Raw genomic sequence first — 16704 nt, forward strand, 5'->3', positions numbered from 1 at the left:
TATCCAGTTAGTCCAAATAGAAAGAAGTGAATGCATATCAAAACCACAGTGGTCACACATGTGAATGTTTCCAACCATTCAAATATCTAAGCAAAGAGGTCAGTGGAAAATCAGTCTCTTAATTTCTTACAGGTACATTATTTTCTTATGAATAATTGACATCATTCGCAGAAGGAACATTCTTTATGTGTAATTACAGATTTTCTTTACTATTTAAGAATTAAAACAATAGCCTAGAAAATACAGAGTCACCACTAACCTATGAAGAAGACATAGTCTAGCATATGTACCATGTTATTAAACTCTGCAACAGAATAAACAGGTTATAGTTCAAATACCAAGCAAACACATACAGGATATTTATGTATAAACACTTTAGGTAATGAAAAATATACATGGATCTGAAGCTCTATAATTTAATTAGAATACTTTCAAATTTTACAAACCAGTCAAACAAACTAAAGACCAAAGCTCCTTTACAAGAACTTCCACTGCTTGCCTTTCTCACAGGGACACAGACTGACATCTGTTACCTTAGATGTTGAAGAAAGGATTCAAAGATGCTCTTTACTACTTCAAACGATTAATCTCATCATATGGCAATTTCAAATGTTATGTAGGGAATAATGTGCATGATACCTTGACGTGCATTTCTGCACATGAGAGGATGTGAAAGGTACTGGAATCTCCATAGTGAGATTGACTCACCCTTCCTTCTGTCTCTACAAGGACAGTGTCACTATGGGGCTGATACCTTGTGTGTTTTTGTGCCTGGAATCATGGGAAGCAGAGCAGATTGAGACAAGCACCAAAACTTTGGAGGTGACATGTCTTTCTTGGTGGCTGTGAATTTCCATCCAATATGATTTGCACAGACTCTACACAGGGCAATGGTCCAGGCATATCCTGGGAATAGGCTGTGCTCTGTTGAAGGGTGGCCAATCAGATTCAGGTTGCAGGCCTTATACATGGTCAGAGTGTTATGCAAATAACCATGAGGATTAATCTCAGCTGCCAAAGACCCAAATAAGGACAAACTGAGTAGTTCCTTCTTTGTAGTTATTTCAGATTTTTGACATTGTTTACAGTAAAGAGATGTACATCTGTTAATGATGTCCAGTTCACAGCAGAGGCGCTGGATAGGACTGTTGATTTTAAGAAGTTGGATTCTCAGCGCATCATGGATAGGAAGACAAGCAGACACTCTGTAAGAAAAGTCTATTGGATTGGAAGGAAGGGCCTCATCTTCTAGAATGCCATCCTATTCATATAATTGCTTCTTAATTCTGTTCATTAAGGTATAAGCATCATATAAGGAATAGAGCCAGTGAGGCCACGAGGTCAGATTCGCACAATAGAACTTTTTCTTCTGCTATTTCTGCCACCACTTATTTGAATACAGGTCTTTCCATGAGAGCGGTTTTGAAGGAAATACCTGGCACTTATTGAGGGATTCTAACTGAAATGAAGACATGGTTGAAGGTAGCACACACTCAGGAAGAATCTGTACTTTCGCTTGCTGGCTTCCATCTAACTGGGTCCTGAGCTCCAGGACTTTGAACCTTTGTCTTACAATTGCTTTTACTTTCACCATCTCGGTTCCAGAATCTTCTTCTTCTCCATAGGCATAGATCACCGCTGTTGTTCCAAACTGTGCTTTTGTCTCCTGTCCATTTCTGTATGCAAGGATGGCAATGGTCCTTTCCTTCTGAATTAGATTCCGCACCATGTTGACATCGTGAGGTCTGAAGACCTGCACCTGCAAGGACTGCCCTGGAATGAGGATCATCATCACCAGGGGCAGCACAGGGATTACCTGGCAGCTGTTATCGTCATGCAAACTCCTGCCATCAAACTCCTCCATGTCTGCACCCAGGTACGAATGTGCTGTAGGCAGACTGGTATTAAAATTAAAACTAAAATTTGGTCTTCTGGCTTCTTTGCTATCTTGATTTACAACTTCCTTGCAAGAAAACTGAAAAGAACACATAAAATGAAAATTTATCTTCCATATAAGATAGATACCAAAATTATATGACATGATATGTAGAAATAGTCAAAATCTAATCTTTTAAATTAACATAAGAGCAATGCTTTAATAGACAATAAGTATAATTTATATAAAAACTCATGACAACCTTATAAAATTAGAGGAAAAATCTAAGAAACTCTAGAAAGAAGTAAAATGTAAGAAACTACAGAAAATGTAAGAAATTAGTGAAAGAACTTAAGGGAATATATGCAGGCCTAAGGAAAAAATGAGGAGAAAAGAATGTCACATGAGGAAAACAAATGATAAAACATTGATAATCATATTCCAATAATGTCTAAACATTAATGGTTGGAATTTAATAATTTAAAAGCACGGCTCATAAGAAAGTATAATCTAACATTTTTCTGCCTGTTTTGAACACGTCTCATTTCTTAATACAAATACAGTCATAAAGTAAGTTTGTTAAACAATTCTAGAAGGAAAAGGGAAACTAAAAATGATAGATTCTCCATTATGCATCAGCTAATATAGATATCCAATTTAAATAGGTAAAAATAGGTAAGTGGGAAATTTATAATGACTAAGGCCTAACTTGACAATAGGGCATTATAATTATTAATATATTTGCCAAGTCAAGTAACACCAAAAGGTTTAACTATTAATAAAATTCAAAATGGTGATATCAGTATAATATAACTACACAAAAATAGTTTTGCCTCCTCTGATATATGTGGACACATCAACTAGACATAAAATCAAAAAAGTATATCATTTCTCAAGCTGACACGATTACTGTAATTTTTTGTTAATAAAGACATAGTCGAGTGTAAGCCCCATAGGTACAACTAGCACCAATGTGCTAAAAATGAAGTATAAATGAATGAAGTAAAACAGATAAATCTAATAGAAGAGTACAAAAAATGTCACAACAAAAATTGTCACTTTTTTAGAGTGAGCACAAAGATAGGTCATGTGCTATTACAAAATTATTAAAACATTTCTAAAAGTTAAAATCCCAACTACAATCATGCTTGTAATCATGGTGCTTATAAAGATTTTATATAGATTTATAAATATTTAATATATATTATAAATGTATATATATATACAGAAAAAAGAAAACAGTTTAATCTCTGATTTAACAGAATAGCAAATCCAGGCTCATACATTCATTTCAATCAAAATTCAATTTTGACAATAAAGTGATAAAGCTTCCATTAAAATACTCAAAGGTTATTAAAAACAAATTATTTTGGATAATTATGTTATAAAATTAGACATCAAGTATAATAAATGCACCATAAATCTCTAATATTTAAGAATAATGTTACTATTATCAATAATCACTGGATTGATGAGGAAGTGAAATATTTAAAATACATTGAAAGAAGCCAGAGTGGTATTATAGTGGGAAAGGCCTTGGATAGTGTTTTCGCATTGAATGCAGCAGACTTGGGTTTGATACTTGGCACTCCATATCATTCTGTGTGAGCCCTTTGTGGAGGCAAGCCAGGAGTTTTCCTTGAGTACTGTCAGGTGTGGCTTCTAAAATAATCAATTGAATTAGTTAGAAAATTTTCATTATGGGGCTGAAGTGATAGCACGGTAAGGTGGTTGCCTTGCACAAGACTGGCCTAGGACGAATCTGGCTTTGATCCCTGGCATCACACATGGTCCCACAAGTCTGCCAGGAGCAATTTCTGAGTGCAGAGCCAGGAGTAACCCCTGAGCACTGCCAGGTGTGGCCAAAAAGAAAAAAAGAAAAATTTCTTTATAAAATAATAAAAATAATATACATGTAGCTAAACAAAAATTTTGTTTGGTTTGGTTTTTTTTTTGGTCACACCTGAGATTACGTAGGGTTTACTTTAGACTCTGTACTCAAAATTGTACTAGAGTTCAATGATTCCTGAAGCATTGGGGTCTTATAGGGTGCAAGGGTCAAAACTTGATCAGCCACATGCAAGTTACATGTCCTACATACTGTACTTTTACACAACCAGTTATCAAAATTTATGGGAAAAAGTAACTAGATAATAAACAACAGCAAAAGTTGGTAGAAGGAAATAAATTTAAAAATTCAGAGGTTCAATAAATGTAAAACTGATATGTTTAAACGAGCACAGACACAAGGCTAGGTGTGCACTGTTTTCATTTTCATTATGTATAGAATTAGAAGACCTGGCTACAGCAATCAGGCAAGAAAAGCAAATCAAAGGGATCCAAATTAAAAAAAAGTCAAAATATCACTATTTTCTGATAGCATAATGATACACATAGAAAATCCTAAAGAGACCACCAAAATGGCCGCGAGAAACAATAAATCAGCACAGCAATATAGCAGACTTCAAACTCAATACATAAAAATCAGTTGCATTCTTATATTAAATAGTGAATCAGAAGAGAAAGAGATCAAGATTATCAAGGATGATGATGATTATTATTATCAATTATTATTCTACTTAAAATAATATGTAAATGTGAGTACAGGCAGTGTTGTGGATGGTGAGGGTAGCTTCAACAATGAAGGGATTGTGCCTACCTTAGATGTTGCTGGTGAGGCCAAGTCCTGAGTTGTAGAAGTCACTGCTGAGGTTGGATTCCTGACAAGTAGAGCACTTACAAAGAAGCACCCAGGATCCACTTCTGGGGAATAACGCACTTTATTTTAGTTGGGAAAGGATATTTAAATTAGATGAGAGTAGGGTGTGAACTCTGTGTCAGCCAATCAGATAGGGTTATTAAATGAGGTAATTAAAACAGGGTGTGTGTTTCTGAGTTTAGGGGATTAGGGAAAACAGGTGTGTTCTCTGTGTGTTTAAACAGGGTGTATGTTTACTGTGTTTAGCTATACCTACCCATCCACACAAGTCAGATGTTAAATAGGCTGAAGCTTACATCGAGAAAATAATCTCTCACCCATATAAACTCTCCCTGACAGTGGAGAGACTGAAAGGGACATTTGAACAAAGCACCTTGAGACTACAAAGCACTATGGTAAGGCAGTGTGAAAACTCATCATGCCTGGTGGTAAATCCTGAAGACCAATCAGTACTAATCTCCTTTATAACCTCTCTGAATTGGAGTTCAGAGTGAAAATGCTTCAGATGTTCAATGAGCTCAAAGAAACAATGAAGCAGAGTGCCAACAAAACACAGAAGGATATGAGAGCAGACATGAGAAAAATACAAACATAAGTGTTGAAATTGAAAAACTTGGTAAGCAAAATGATAAATTCATTAGAAGGTCTCACCAGAAAAATAACTGAGTTGCTGAAGACAGAATCAGTGAGCTCAACGATGAGGTGCAAAAAATTTCCAGATAACAACAGAAGATAGAAAAATCCTCATAATAAACAAACAGAAGATAAAGAAAATCCCCCAAATAAGCAAACAGACAAAGATAGACTTTTGTAATAAATTCAGCTGAAACAGCATAATAACCATTTGGATCTCAAAAAGCCAGGAAGAAAAACCCTAGGAAGAATCAACAGTCAAAGACATATTGCTGAGAAGTCTCAGAGCTGAAGAATGCATTAACCCATATTCAGGATGTCCAAAGAGTAGCAGCTAAAAGACCCAAAACAAAACAAACAAACAAAAACCCAGTCCAACATATATCTTAATAACAATAATGAAACCATAGATATAGAATACTGAAAAGAGCTATATAAATAAAGGATATTACATGCAAAGAAGTATCCTTAATACAGTAGATAAATCACAAACAAAACTATATACACACAAACCTTTCAACAAAAAGATGGCCTTTTTCTCAGTCAACCTGAGTTTGATCCCTGGAATGCCATATGGTTACATGACTGTCAGTAGTAATTTCTGAATGCAGAGCCAGGAGTAACTACAAAGCACTGCCAGCTGTGGCTCTCCAAAAAAAAAAAAGTTTAAGGTCTCCATATAAATATAAGAGACTTTGATTTCAAGCTCAAAATGTTTTAAGATACAGAGAGGGTCAGTTCTTAGTAATAAAAGGATATATATATATATGGATATATATATATAAAGAAATCTCAATCCTAAACATATATGCACCCAATGAGGGGGTCAAAAAATTCTTTAAACTGATATTAAGCTGTTAAGCTATTGGAGAAAGACAGCAATAACAACACAATAATTGTGGACCAATTTAATACCACTCTTTCACTTCTTAATAGATTCACCAAAATAAAACACAAGTATATAATGGTTTTGAAGGAAGAAATGGATGAGAGGGGCTTAGTAAATTTATAGAGGGGTTTTCATCCCCAAAATTATGAATACACATTCTTCTCCAATGTCCATGAAACATTTTCCAAGATAGACCACATGATGGACCATAAAACATGCCTGCAAAAAATCAGGAGAATTGATATTGTATTAACTATCTTCTGAGGCCATGAAGCACTGAAAATAAGAGTTAATTACAAGCAGAAATGGAGAAATAACTTTACCACTTGGAAATTAAGCAGATCACTACTGAAAAATTAGTGGGTCAGAGAAGAATTCAAAGAGGAAATGAAAAGATTCCTAGAAACAATTGAGAATAAAGTCATTAACTATTAGAATTTGTGAGACAGAGCAAAAGCTATTTTAAGGGAATAATTTTATAGCTTTACAAGCATTCTTTAGGAAGGAGAATGGGCCTACATAGATAATGTAATAGTACAGCTACAGAAATTAGAAAATGACCAACAAAATGAGTCAAAAAGCAGGCATGAGGAAGAAAATAATAATACTTAAGGCAGAAATTAATGAATTGGGCACCAAAAAAACAATGTAATAGATAAATGAAATCAAGAGTTGGTTCTTTGCAAATTAAACAAGATCAATAAATGTTTATCAAGACACACAAAGAGAGAAAACTCAATAAGCCAAATCAGAAATAAAAAGGAGAAATGTCACTACAGATATTATATAAATAATTGTAATCAAAGAGTAATCAAAGGGTAATCAAAGATTACTTTGAGAATTCTTATGCCACAAATTTAGAGAAATCAAAAGAAATATAAATTCTTGTACTCCTAAAACCTCCCAATATTGAGCAAAGATGATGCGGAATACATGAATAGACCTATCCTTGCCATGCAAATGGAAATGATAATAAAAAGGCTTCCCCAAAACTAAATCCCAGGCTAAGATGGTTTCATTAGAGAATTATTTCAAACCTCTAAAGAGGACCTACTACTAAAATTTTTCATGCTCCAGGAAACTGCAAGAAACAGAAACATTCCCATACAGTTTCTATGAAGCTAACAGCACCCAATCCCAAAAGAAAATAGAGAAACAATAAAAAGTGAATTACAAGATGATAACCTTGATGATCACAGATGCAAAGTTCTCAACAAAATAAATTCCAATAGCTCATCAAAAATATCATAGAACATGTCCAAGTAGCATTCATTACATCGATACAAAGATGATCAACATACACAATCAATAAAATACACCATATCTAAAACGAAAATATAAACATATTATTTTAGCCTTAGATGTATAGAAAGCATTCAACAAGGTCCAGCAACGTTTATTTTAAAAACTCTCAATAATATGGGAAATTATATTGTAATCAAAATATAATCAAAACTAACACACTTCCATGACAAACATTATACTCAATGGGGAACAGCTCAGTCTTTCTTCTAATACCAGGCAAAAGATTTCCCCCTTTCACCCTTTTCATTCAATATAGTACTAGAAGTACTTTCCATAGTAATCATGCAAAAAAAGTTCAATGGCATCCAGAGAGGAAAGGAAGAAGTCAAACTCTCACTATTTGCAGAAGACATGATATTAAAGACTATATAAAATTTTCTAGAAACAATAGATCTGTATAGTACAGTGGCAAACAAAAAATTAAATAGCAAAATTCCATGAATTTACTATATAAAAATTAAAAAAAACAAAAAATATTTAAAACAATTTTTATTGAAGGATATGATTTGCAAATACCTTTATAGTTGGATTTCAAACATACAATGAATCAGGGCCAATCCCACCACCAGGGTTGACGTTTCTCCACCAATATTCCCAGAGTGCCCCTGGGACCTATCACAAGGCCATTATAACAGGCCTATTTTAAATTTATATTGTTATAGTTTGGGTCATTTGATTTTATTGCTCTTAAATTTGGCTCAGATAAGTTTTTCTTTGTTTTCTCTACCAATGCACTTGAGACCACTTGGTCCCTGACCCCTTTCTTTCTTTTTTTAACCTCCTTCTTAATTTTATAAAAAAATGCAGAAATATAAGGTAGAACAGAGAAATTTGTGTCCCAAGTTTCTATGAAAAAGGTGGGAGTCCCTATTTAAAAGATAAAAAAAAAGAAAAAGAAAATTAATATCACTTGGCCCCTGGTACCCAGTCTTTCTTTATTCCTTTCTTCTTAGTTTTATAGAAAAATGGGGGAATATGTGGTGAAACAAAGTAATCCATGTCACAAGGTTTTATGAAAAAGGTGGGAGATCCTATCTAAAACATAAAAAGGGTGGCAGTTTTTCACATTGGTGCAGCAAAAGTTGAGGAAAATAGAAGAATGATATCTTAAAAACAATCCCCTTCATAATTGGGCTTCAAAAATCAAGTACTTTAGACTCAACTTAAGAATTGAAAGACCTATACAAAAAATCTACAATATACGGCTTCAAGACATAAAAATGGACACGAGAAAAGGGAGACAACGATCCTCACTTTATCCAACTTTAAATTGTACTATAAGGCAGTAGTAGTTAAAACAGGATGATATTGAAGTAAGACAGATCATCAGCTCAATAGAACAAATTGGACTATTCTGAGACCAACCCTCAGATATATGATCAATTAATATTTTATAAAGGAACACGAAACCAATGGAACAAGTTGTGAAGGAAAAACTGGTCAACTTCATTCACAGAAAGGAACTCAGATCTCTGTTTAACATCTCTGTTTAACAAAAGGGGTTGGACCAAATAATATAAGATCCATAGAGAAAAACATAGGCAGAACAATCTATCATATAGAAGCTAAAGGCAACTTCAAGGCTAAAATAACACTGGCTATACAAAAGAAAACAAAGATTTAAAAAAATGGAACCATATTAAACTGAAAAATTTCTGCACCACAGAGAAAATGGAGACTAGGATACAAAGACTGCACATGTAATGGGAGAATATTCACCTAATACCCATGTGATAAAGGTTAGTGCCAAAGATATACAAGGCACTTGTTGAGTTTAGCAAAAGAAAGCCATCTAATCCCATCCAAAAATAAACAGAAAAAATGAAAAGATGTTCCTCAAATAAGATATTCAGTAGGCCAAAAGACAAATGAAAAAAGGTTTCATATCATTAATCATCAGTAAGCTGCAAATTGAAACAATGAGATATCATCTCACACCATAGAGAATGGTACATATCACAGGAACAAGAACAGTCAGTGTTGGTGTGGATGTAGGAAGAAAGGGACTGTCATTTTCTGCTGGTGGGAATGCCAACCTGTCTTTCTGGAAAACAATATAGATAATCCTTAAGAAACTAAAAATTGAGCTTCTATGTGATCCCACAAAATCACTCCTAGGAATATACCCAATGAAGCTAAAATAAATGTAAAAAATCCCTCTGCATCCCTTTTTTCAACACAATGTTATTTATAATAGCCAGAATTTGGAAAAAAAAAACAAGTGCCCAAGAACAAATTAGTGGATAAAGTAACTATAGTACATACAATGGAATACAATTTAGATATTAGAACAAAAATCAATAAATAAAAGAAAAAATAAAGTCATATAATTCATTCATACATGGATGGATATGGAGTGAAATGAGGGAGAAGGAAAGCCATAGATGATCACATTCATTTGTGGGGTGTAAAATAGTGTATGATGATTTATTCAGCGGCAACAGGGATGAGGGCCAATAGGGTCCATTCATGTTAGGGCACAGAAGGGAACACTTTGACAATGATCATTGGAAATGTTCACTCTGGACACGAATTTTCTGCTGAAAGAAGTTTAAGTGATAGACATCATAACCCTCAGTAATAATATTTCAAATCACTATTTCTAAAAGTGGGGATGAGAGAAATAAAATGGAGGGAGGATAGTGGGAAGGAATCTGGTGACATTGGTGGCAGGAAATGTGCACCAGTGAAGGGTGTTATACTTTGCATGACTGAAACTCAATTATGAATATCTTTGTATTTCTTACTAAAAACAACTATTTGACAACCTCCTATCCATGTATTTTAATAAAGTGATTAATAAAAATAAGTATAATTACTTTCTCAAAAACCAGAGTACATCAAGCCAAAGTTAGTGCCTGATAAACCCTAAAGGGTTTAGCTACTGAATAATCTTAAAGAAGTCTGTGCACAATGGATACTTGTCATTTATGCAAGAGGAAAAAGAAGAAAACAGACACAGAGATAAAAACAAAAATGGATGGAGTTTTTTACTATTACATATCTCTTCTTATATATTTTTCTTCAAACAATCTCAAAGTATGATACTTGGCTAAACAATAGACTTCTATTCTTCTTTCACTTATATTGTTACATTATTCTAAAAATCATTTTTTATCATTTCCAAACATATGAAAATATTTTATATAAAGTTCTAGTAAACTTTAAAAAGCAAATATTCAGAGATGCCAGGGGTTCTGTCCCTTTATTCCCATGATTGAAGGTTGACTGTAATAGACTCTGAAATGATCACTGAGCCAAGATTCCTGGGAGAGAATCAAACCTAGCTGTAGAGGTATCAATGAACCAACTTCACAGTGTGATCTTAAAGTGTCTTCCTTTCAAGATCCTTCCATGAACACCAAGGAGGGGGCCAAGCTAGAACAGAGAGCCACTTGCAGACCTAGAGTTAACAGTAGCCTGTGTCCCAACAAATCAACAGAGGGAAACATTAGAGAAATAGAACATATACTGCACTCCCCAGAGCACCTAGGACAATGAGAAAAAAAAGAATTTATTTGCATCAATATTTGATAGTGTCAAAAGTATTGGTGACAGAAGAGCCTCAGTTATGATATGTCTTCATACATTACTGAAGAATTAGAAAAATAGTCATGTCGATATTAAATTGTGTGTAACACATAGAGTCGATACATTTGAAGACAGACTGATAGAAAATTGAAATTCAGGCTCCTTCCTGGGAGCCAGGGAGTCTAGCAGGAGGGGGTTTGGCAGGCCACCGCCATGCCGGAGGCCTCCTTAACCAGGCCTAGTGGGGGTGCGGGACTTGGGTAACCCCAGCACCCCTCTACCACCTTGCTCCAGATCTCCAGGGCTTCCCCGGGCCACATGCCTCGGCAAGCCGGTGAGTTGGGCCACTTGGTGGAGCTTGAAGGTACCCTAGGCTTTCCCCCATTATCCATTCGGCTCCTTAGGGAGGGGCTAGGTGGGGCCTTGAACTTCTGGCCTCCCAGCTTCTTGAAGTCACTGGTAATATCTGTCCAGTCTATATTTTCAAAATCGCGATTGCCCCCGCGCGCACAAGAAACATTAACAGTACTCACTATCATTGAATTATGTTTTTATGTATGCAGAATGTCCATTTTGTACTCTGCCCTTTTGCATTCCCCTTCATAAATCATATTTCTCATTAACTTCCTTAACTCCTATCATCATTACTCCTCATTTACCCTTTCTAACTTAAGTACTGTAGAGTCCTAAGTCACAGATCAAAGTGGTGCCCTGGAGTTAACACCCACCCAACTATTTTAAAAGGCATAAAAAGGACACTTATGTCTCTTCAACATTTTATGAGTGTTTTCTTTGACGGCTATAACTTTTGCTGAATATTTTCTTATACAGTGACGATCCCCCCCCATGTTTTTTATCTTCTCTTTGTGAACTGCTCAATATGAAATTTGGTGTGAAAGAATCCCTCAGTCTAATGCTTATGTTTGAACCAAGTCATGGGTATTGTTGGAAATGTTCTTATGCCCCCATATATCTGATAGCACCACGTGGCTTTATTTCTTGTTTGCTTAGGCACACTAAAATGGGAAAATACTATACATAACAATAAGTTCTTATCTAATAGAGATGGGAACACACAAATCTTGTAGTGCAATGAGACCTTACACCCTGAACATTGACATAAAGACCTGGTACAGGCTTCAGAAGAATGGGCATTCTCCATTCACCCCTGATCTAGAGAGACATCTACAAAACATCCAAGGTTGTATATAACATCACCTGGAGGCAATCCTCTACCAGGGAAGACCCTACAGCTGCTCTGACATCGATCTACTCAAAAAAGACTTCCCTTAACACTAAGAAGACTTAACAAAAACAATGACCTGCTTACTGGACAGGGCTTGCTGTATTGCCCCTTAATTGTGAGGTTTGTCTATAACATCACCTGGAAGCAATCTTCTACCACGGAAGACCCTACCACTGCTCAGACATCGTCCTGCTGAAAAGAGACTTCCCTTAACAATGAGAAGACTTAACAACGACCTGCTTACAGGACAGAGCTTCCTGCATTGCCCTTTCATGGTGAGGTGAAACGAGAAGACACTCCACATCATGACTTCAATTTAGGATATGCAGATTCCAGAATCTTTAGTATAGAAACATGATACCAACAACAGAGACTGTGTGAAAAGTGTGTTGGCACTACGGACAATGTCTTGGATTGGACGATAACTTGCCTGAAGCCTAGAGTTGGTCTTATGCCAGGAAACTTCAGGGGTAGGATCTCTTTATATTTAGGCCAAGGTTATTTCTTTCCAGGCCTCTCATATTTTGGTGGGCCTATGCAAACAACAATTGCCACTCTAACACCGTTTTTACTGTGCTCCTTTGACTCTAATCCTTAAAATGCACCCACTTAAAATTTGAGGTTAAATGCACCCACTTAAAATTTGAGGTTAACTTAAGCTAATATACATGTACATGTAAATGTAAAAAATACTATGCCTCTAATGTTTAAGGAGTTATGTAAGTTTTATGGCTTTAGATTGCCTTGTGTGCTGTTAAGAAATATAATGTGCTACAATCTGGGGACTTGAGGGACAAAGTAATTGTACATGTATTCTGTTTTATTTATCTTAACGTTCTTTGGCTGAAAGTTCAAAGTTAAGATATCAGCAAGGGGACTTCTTCTGAGAATTATGTTATGGCTGATTGTCCTTCCACTGTAACTTTACCTTGTCCTCTTTCTTTGCATCTTTTGTACTCATAATTCAAAATTAAAAAATTTAAAAAAATGATGAATAATGACATTTAAAAAAAAAGAAAATTGAAATTCAGTTTAATAGATAATAAAAGGTTTAAAGAATACATTAGGAAGTCTCAACCAAAGAATGATAAAAGCTGAACATTGAATCAGAAATTTTGAAGACAAGGTACACATCTCCATTTATAGTGAAGTTATAGAAAAGTATTGAGAATGATTAGAACTATCTAAAAGATATTATTTATGATACCAAAAGGAACAAGTTAAAACTCATAGATTTCTGAGAGGAAGGAGGGAAAGGGAAATAACATTTTGTTGATGGATTCATAGGTGAAAACATAACTATTCTGGACGGGGAAGTTGAGGCACTGACCTAGGGGACCCAAGGAGAATTTAAATAAACCCAAACAAAACAGCTTCAGGATACATTACAATAAAAATTATAAGAATCAGATAGACTTCTTAAAGTGTCAATAGAAAAGCAAGGATTACAAAAAGAAGGAAGAAACAAGGCATACATCAGATTTTTCCAATAAAATTGTACTTGAGGGTCAGAAAGAGTGCAGCAGTTAGGGTCCTTGCCTTGCTCTGTACCCCAGGTAGTACCTTGATCCTCACTGTAAGTGATCTCTGAGTGCAGAGGTAGAAATAAGACCTGAGCACTGCCAATACCAAATTTGAATAAAGTATTCTAATTAATATTTATCTAAAACACAAAAACATTACTACAAAGTGTTTAAAGCTATTCAAGTATCCCAAATGGCTTGTTATATTACAACATAAACATAGTAAATTAGAAAACATTTAATCTAAAAGACTAACTTTAAAATTTAAAAAATTATTTTGTGATTTTATACACAATTTAAACACATTTTATATAAAGATGATGTATTTCATAGTTTATTATAATATAATTAATCATAATACATTTGTTCCAGGTATGTGGGAGTTAAATTATTTAAAAAGAGATAAAGAAAATTAAGTAAACAGCAACAAGGAAATTTGTGAATATTATTATATCCCACAATGAGGTCATTAAGCCATTGTCAGATGGTTTACTAAGGTTTTATGCGGCTTTCTGGGGACCCCGGCCAGCAGGGTGAAGGGGATGAATGCCGTAACTTATTCGTGGGTTCACTGAGGCCGACCCGATCCGAAATATCTGTGGAAAAATCTGTAGAGGTTAGAAAGAAGGCCTAAGTCTTGTAGCTGATCAAAGGCAAATTTATTAAGCAGACAAGTGCTTATATATTTTTACACTAAGGGAGGCATGTCTCAAAAACTATTGGTCATTTTGAACCATCTCTTATCCAATTATATTCCAAGCACAGGCACATAACCAAAAATGGATAAAAGTACTTAGTATTAAACCTATGGGGCATACAAGCATTGGTTAATTCAAACAAGCTTTTTACCAATTATATGCTTACTACAAGTATTTTGCCAAAAAGGGAAAAAGGATAGAGTGTGCCTTGTTAAGCACAGCCCATAGGAGGTGGGGAAGGGTAAAGGGGAAGGCATAACTCAATGACTGATCCTAGCAATCTTAGCTTGACCGGAATCAGAGACATATATGGAAATACTATCTACATCTTGTCCCTGGCCTCATGGCCCTGTGGTTAGTACAAGGGGCTATCTTTTGTTGCAAGATTTCCTATTTGCTCATGGGCTAAGAACCTACCAACGGTCACGTATACAGCTCAGTGGAACTTTCCACAGAGACAGAGGCTAAGGTTGATAGCATCCATTTTGTGCAGACTAGAGCAGTCTCCCAGTTTTATTCTTAGTTAATTTTTTGTTACTTCTTTTGTTTCTGAACTCTAACTAGGTGGCTCCAAATACATGTTGACATCTAAATTCATGTGTTCCTTCTGGGTCGACAGTATTAAAATTTTTGAAAATGTATAATTTGATTTCCAGAAATTTCAAGCACTGTGCTGATAGTATAGATTTTGTGGGGCATGTTTTCAGCTTCCAGGCCTTTGGAAAGTACATAGGCAGGGGGAGGGTTCCACACTCACTCCAAGAAAAGTCCAGGTGATGTCATCCTAAGTTCCGGTGTACCTAGATTTTTGGTCACTTTGGTGTCTCTGCTGTCATAGTTGAGTAGTGTGCTCTTGGCAAAATGGCTGTTATGTGTTGTGGGTGCAGCTGGCATGGCATTAGCATGCCAGAGACTTGGGCTAGCTCTCCTCTCAAGATTGCCAGCTTTCAGATGTGTGGCCAGTGTATCCATCATTTTCACTGCTTGTTATTCATCTCATTTGAGAATAAATCCGGTATATTATTTTGTGATTTTTACATATCAAATTTCTTTTTTTTTTGGTTTTTCGGGCCACACCCGTTAGATGCTCAGGGGTTACTCCTGGCTACGTGCTCAGAAATTGCCCCTGGCTTGGGGGGACCATATGGGACACCGGGGGATCGAACCGTGGTCCTTTCCTTGGCTAGCACTTGCAAGGCAGACACCTTACCTCTAGCGCCACCTCGCCGGCCCCTACATATCAAATTTCTCTGTGAGCAGCAGATTGTTCATGCATTGATATTAATTTTAAATAATTTATTCATTACATTTGAAAAATAGATTGGGATAAAACTCAGCTGTGCTCAGAGTTTACTTCTGATGACTGTGCTTAAAAATTACTTCTGACATTGCCCCATGAACCATATATGGTGCCCAGAATTGAACCTAAGTCAATTGATTGTGAGGCAAGAATTATACCCTCTCTAATATCTCTCTTTCTCTTATCCCCTGTAAAAAATTTAAAATAGTGACATAAAGTTGGAAAATAATAACTTCCATGTTTTGACATAAACAAACAAAATATGAATGAAAGCTAATTATTTTACTGAAACTATCAGAAAGTTGAGGTCCCAAGACCAAATTACTTTAAGTCCAATTTAAAAAATATTCCAGACTAAATAAAATCTAAACACAGATGTGCAGAAGTTGTAGGCAGACACTATCAAGAACATTGTTTCCTTCATTAAGTGAATAGTATATCGGCATAATTTTTTAGATTGTATAAACATTATACACAGTTGTTATATATACAGGAGATAGAGTTGTTAGCATAAAGGGAAGTTGGGTAAGTACCATATGTATTGGAACTCTCTACTATGTAACTTTTCTGTATAGAATCTAAAAGTATTTTTAAAACTGACAACTTGCACAGGTGAAGGGTGGTTTCACTACTTTGTATGACAAACCCGAATACGAACATGGTTGTAACCATGGTGCTTAAATAAAGATATTATTTAAAAATAAAGGGGCCCGGAGAGATAGCACAGCAGCGTTTGCCTTGCAAGCAGCCGATCCAGGACCAAAGGTGGTTGGTTCAAATCCCGGTGTCCCATATGGTCCCCCGTGCCTGCCAGGAGCTATTTCTGAGCAGATAGCCAGGAGTAACCCCTGAGCACCGCTGGTGTGGCCCAAAAACCAAAAAAATAAATAAATAAATAAATAAATAAATAAATAAATAAAATGAAATAAAATAAAAATGACAACTAGCAAATTGGAACCAAGCCTGAAATCTGACTCTAAATCC

General features: G+C 35.5%; 1 protein-coding gene across 1 annotated transcript; it reads right to left on the reverse strand.

Moving 5' to 3' along the window:
* Positions 1-739: 739 nt before the first annotated feature.
* On the reverse strand, positions 740-15395 carry LOC125999005 (protein cereblon-like). Its single transcript, XM_049767012.1, is given in 3 exon segments — positions 740-1975; positions 4536-4654; positions 15221-15395. Coding segments are annotated over 3 exon segments (1530 nt in total).
* Positions 15396-16704: the final 1309 nt, after the last annotated feature.

This window comes from Suncus etruscus, chromosome X (genome assembly GCF_024139225.1).
Source record: "Suncus etruscus isolate mSunEtr1 chromosome X, mSunEtr1.pri.cur, whole genome shotgun sequence".
Lineage (NCBI taxonomy): Eukaryota > Metazoa > Chordata > Mammalia > Eulipotyphla > Soricidae > Suncus > Suncus etruscus.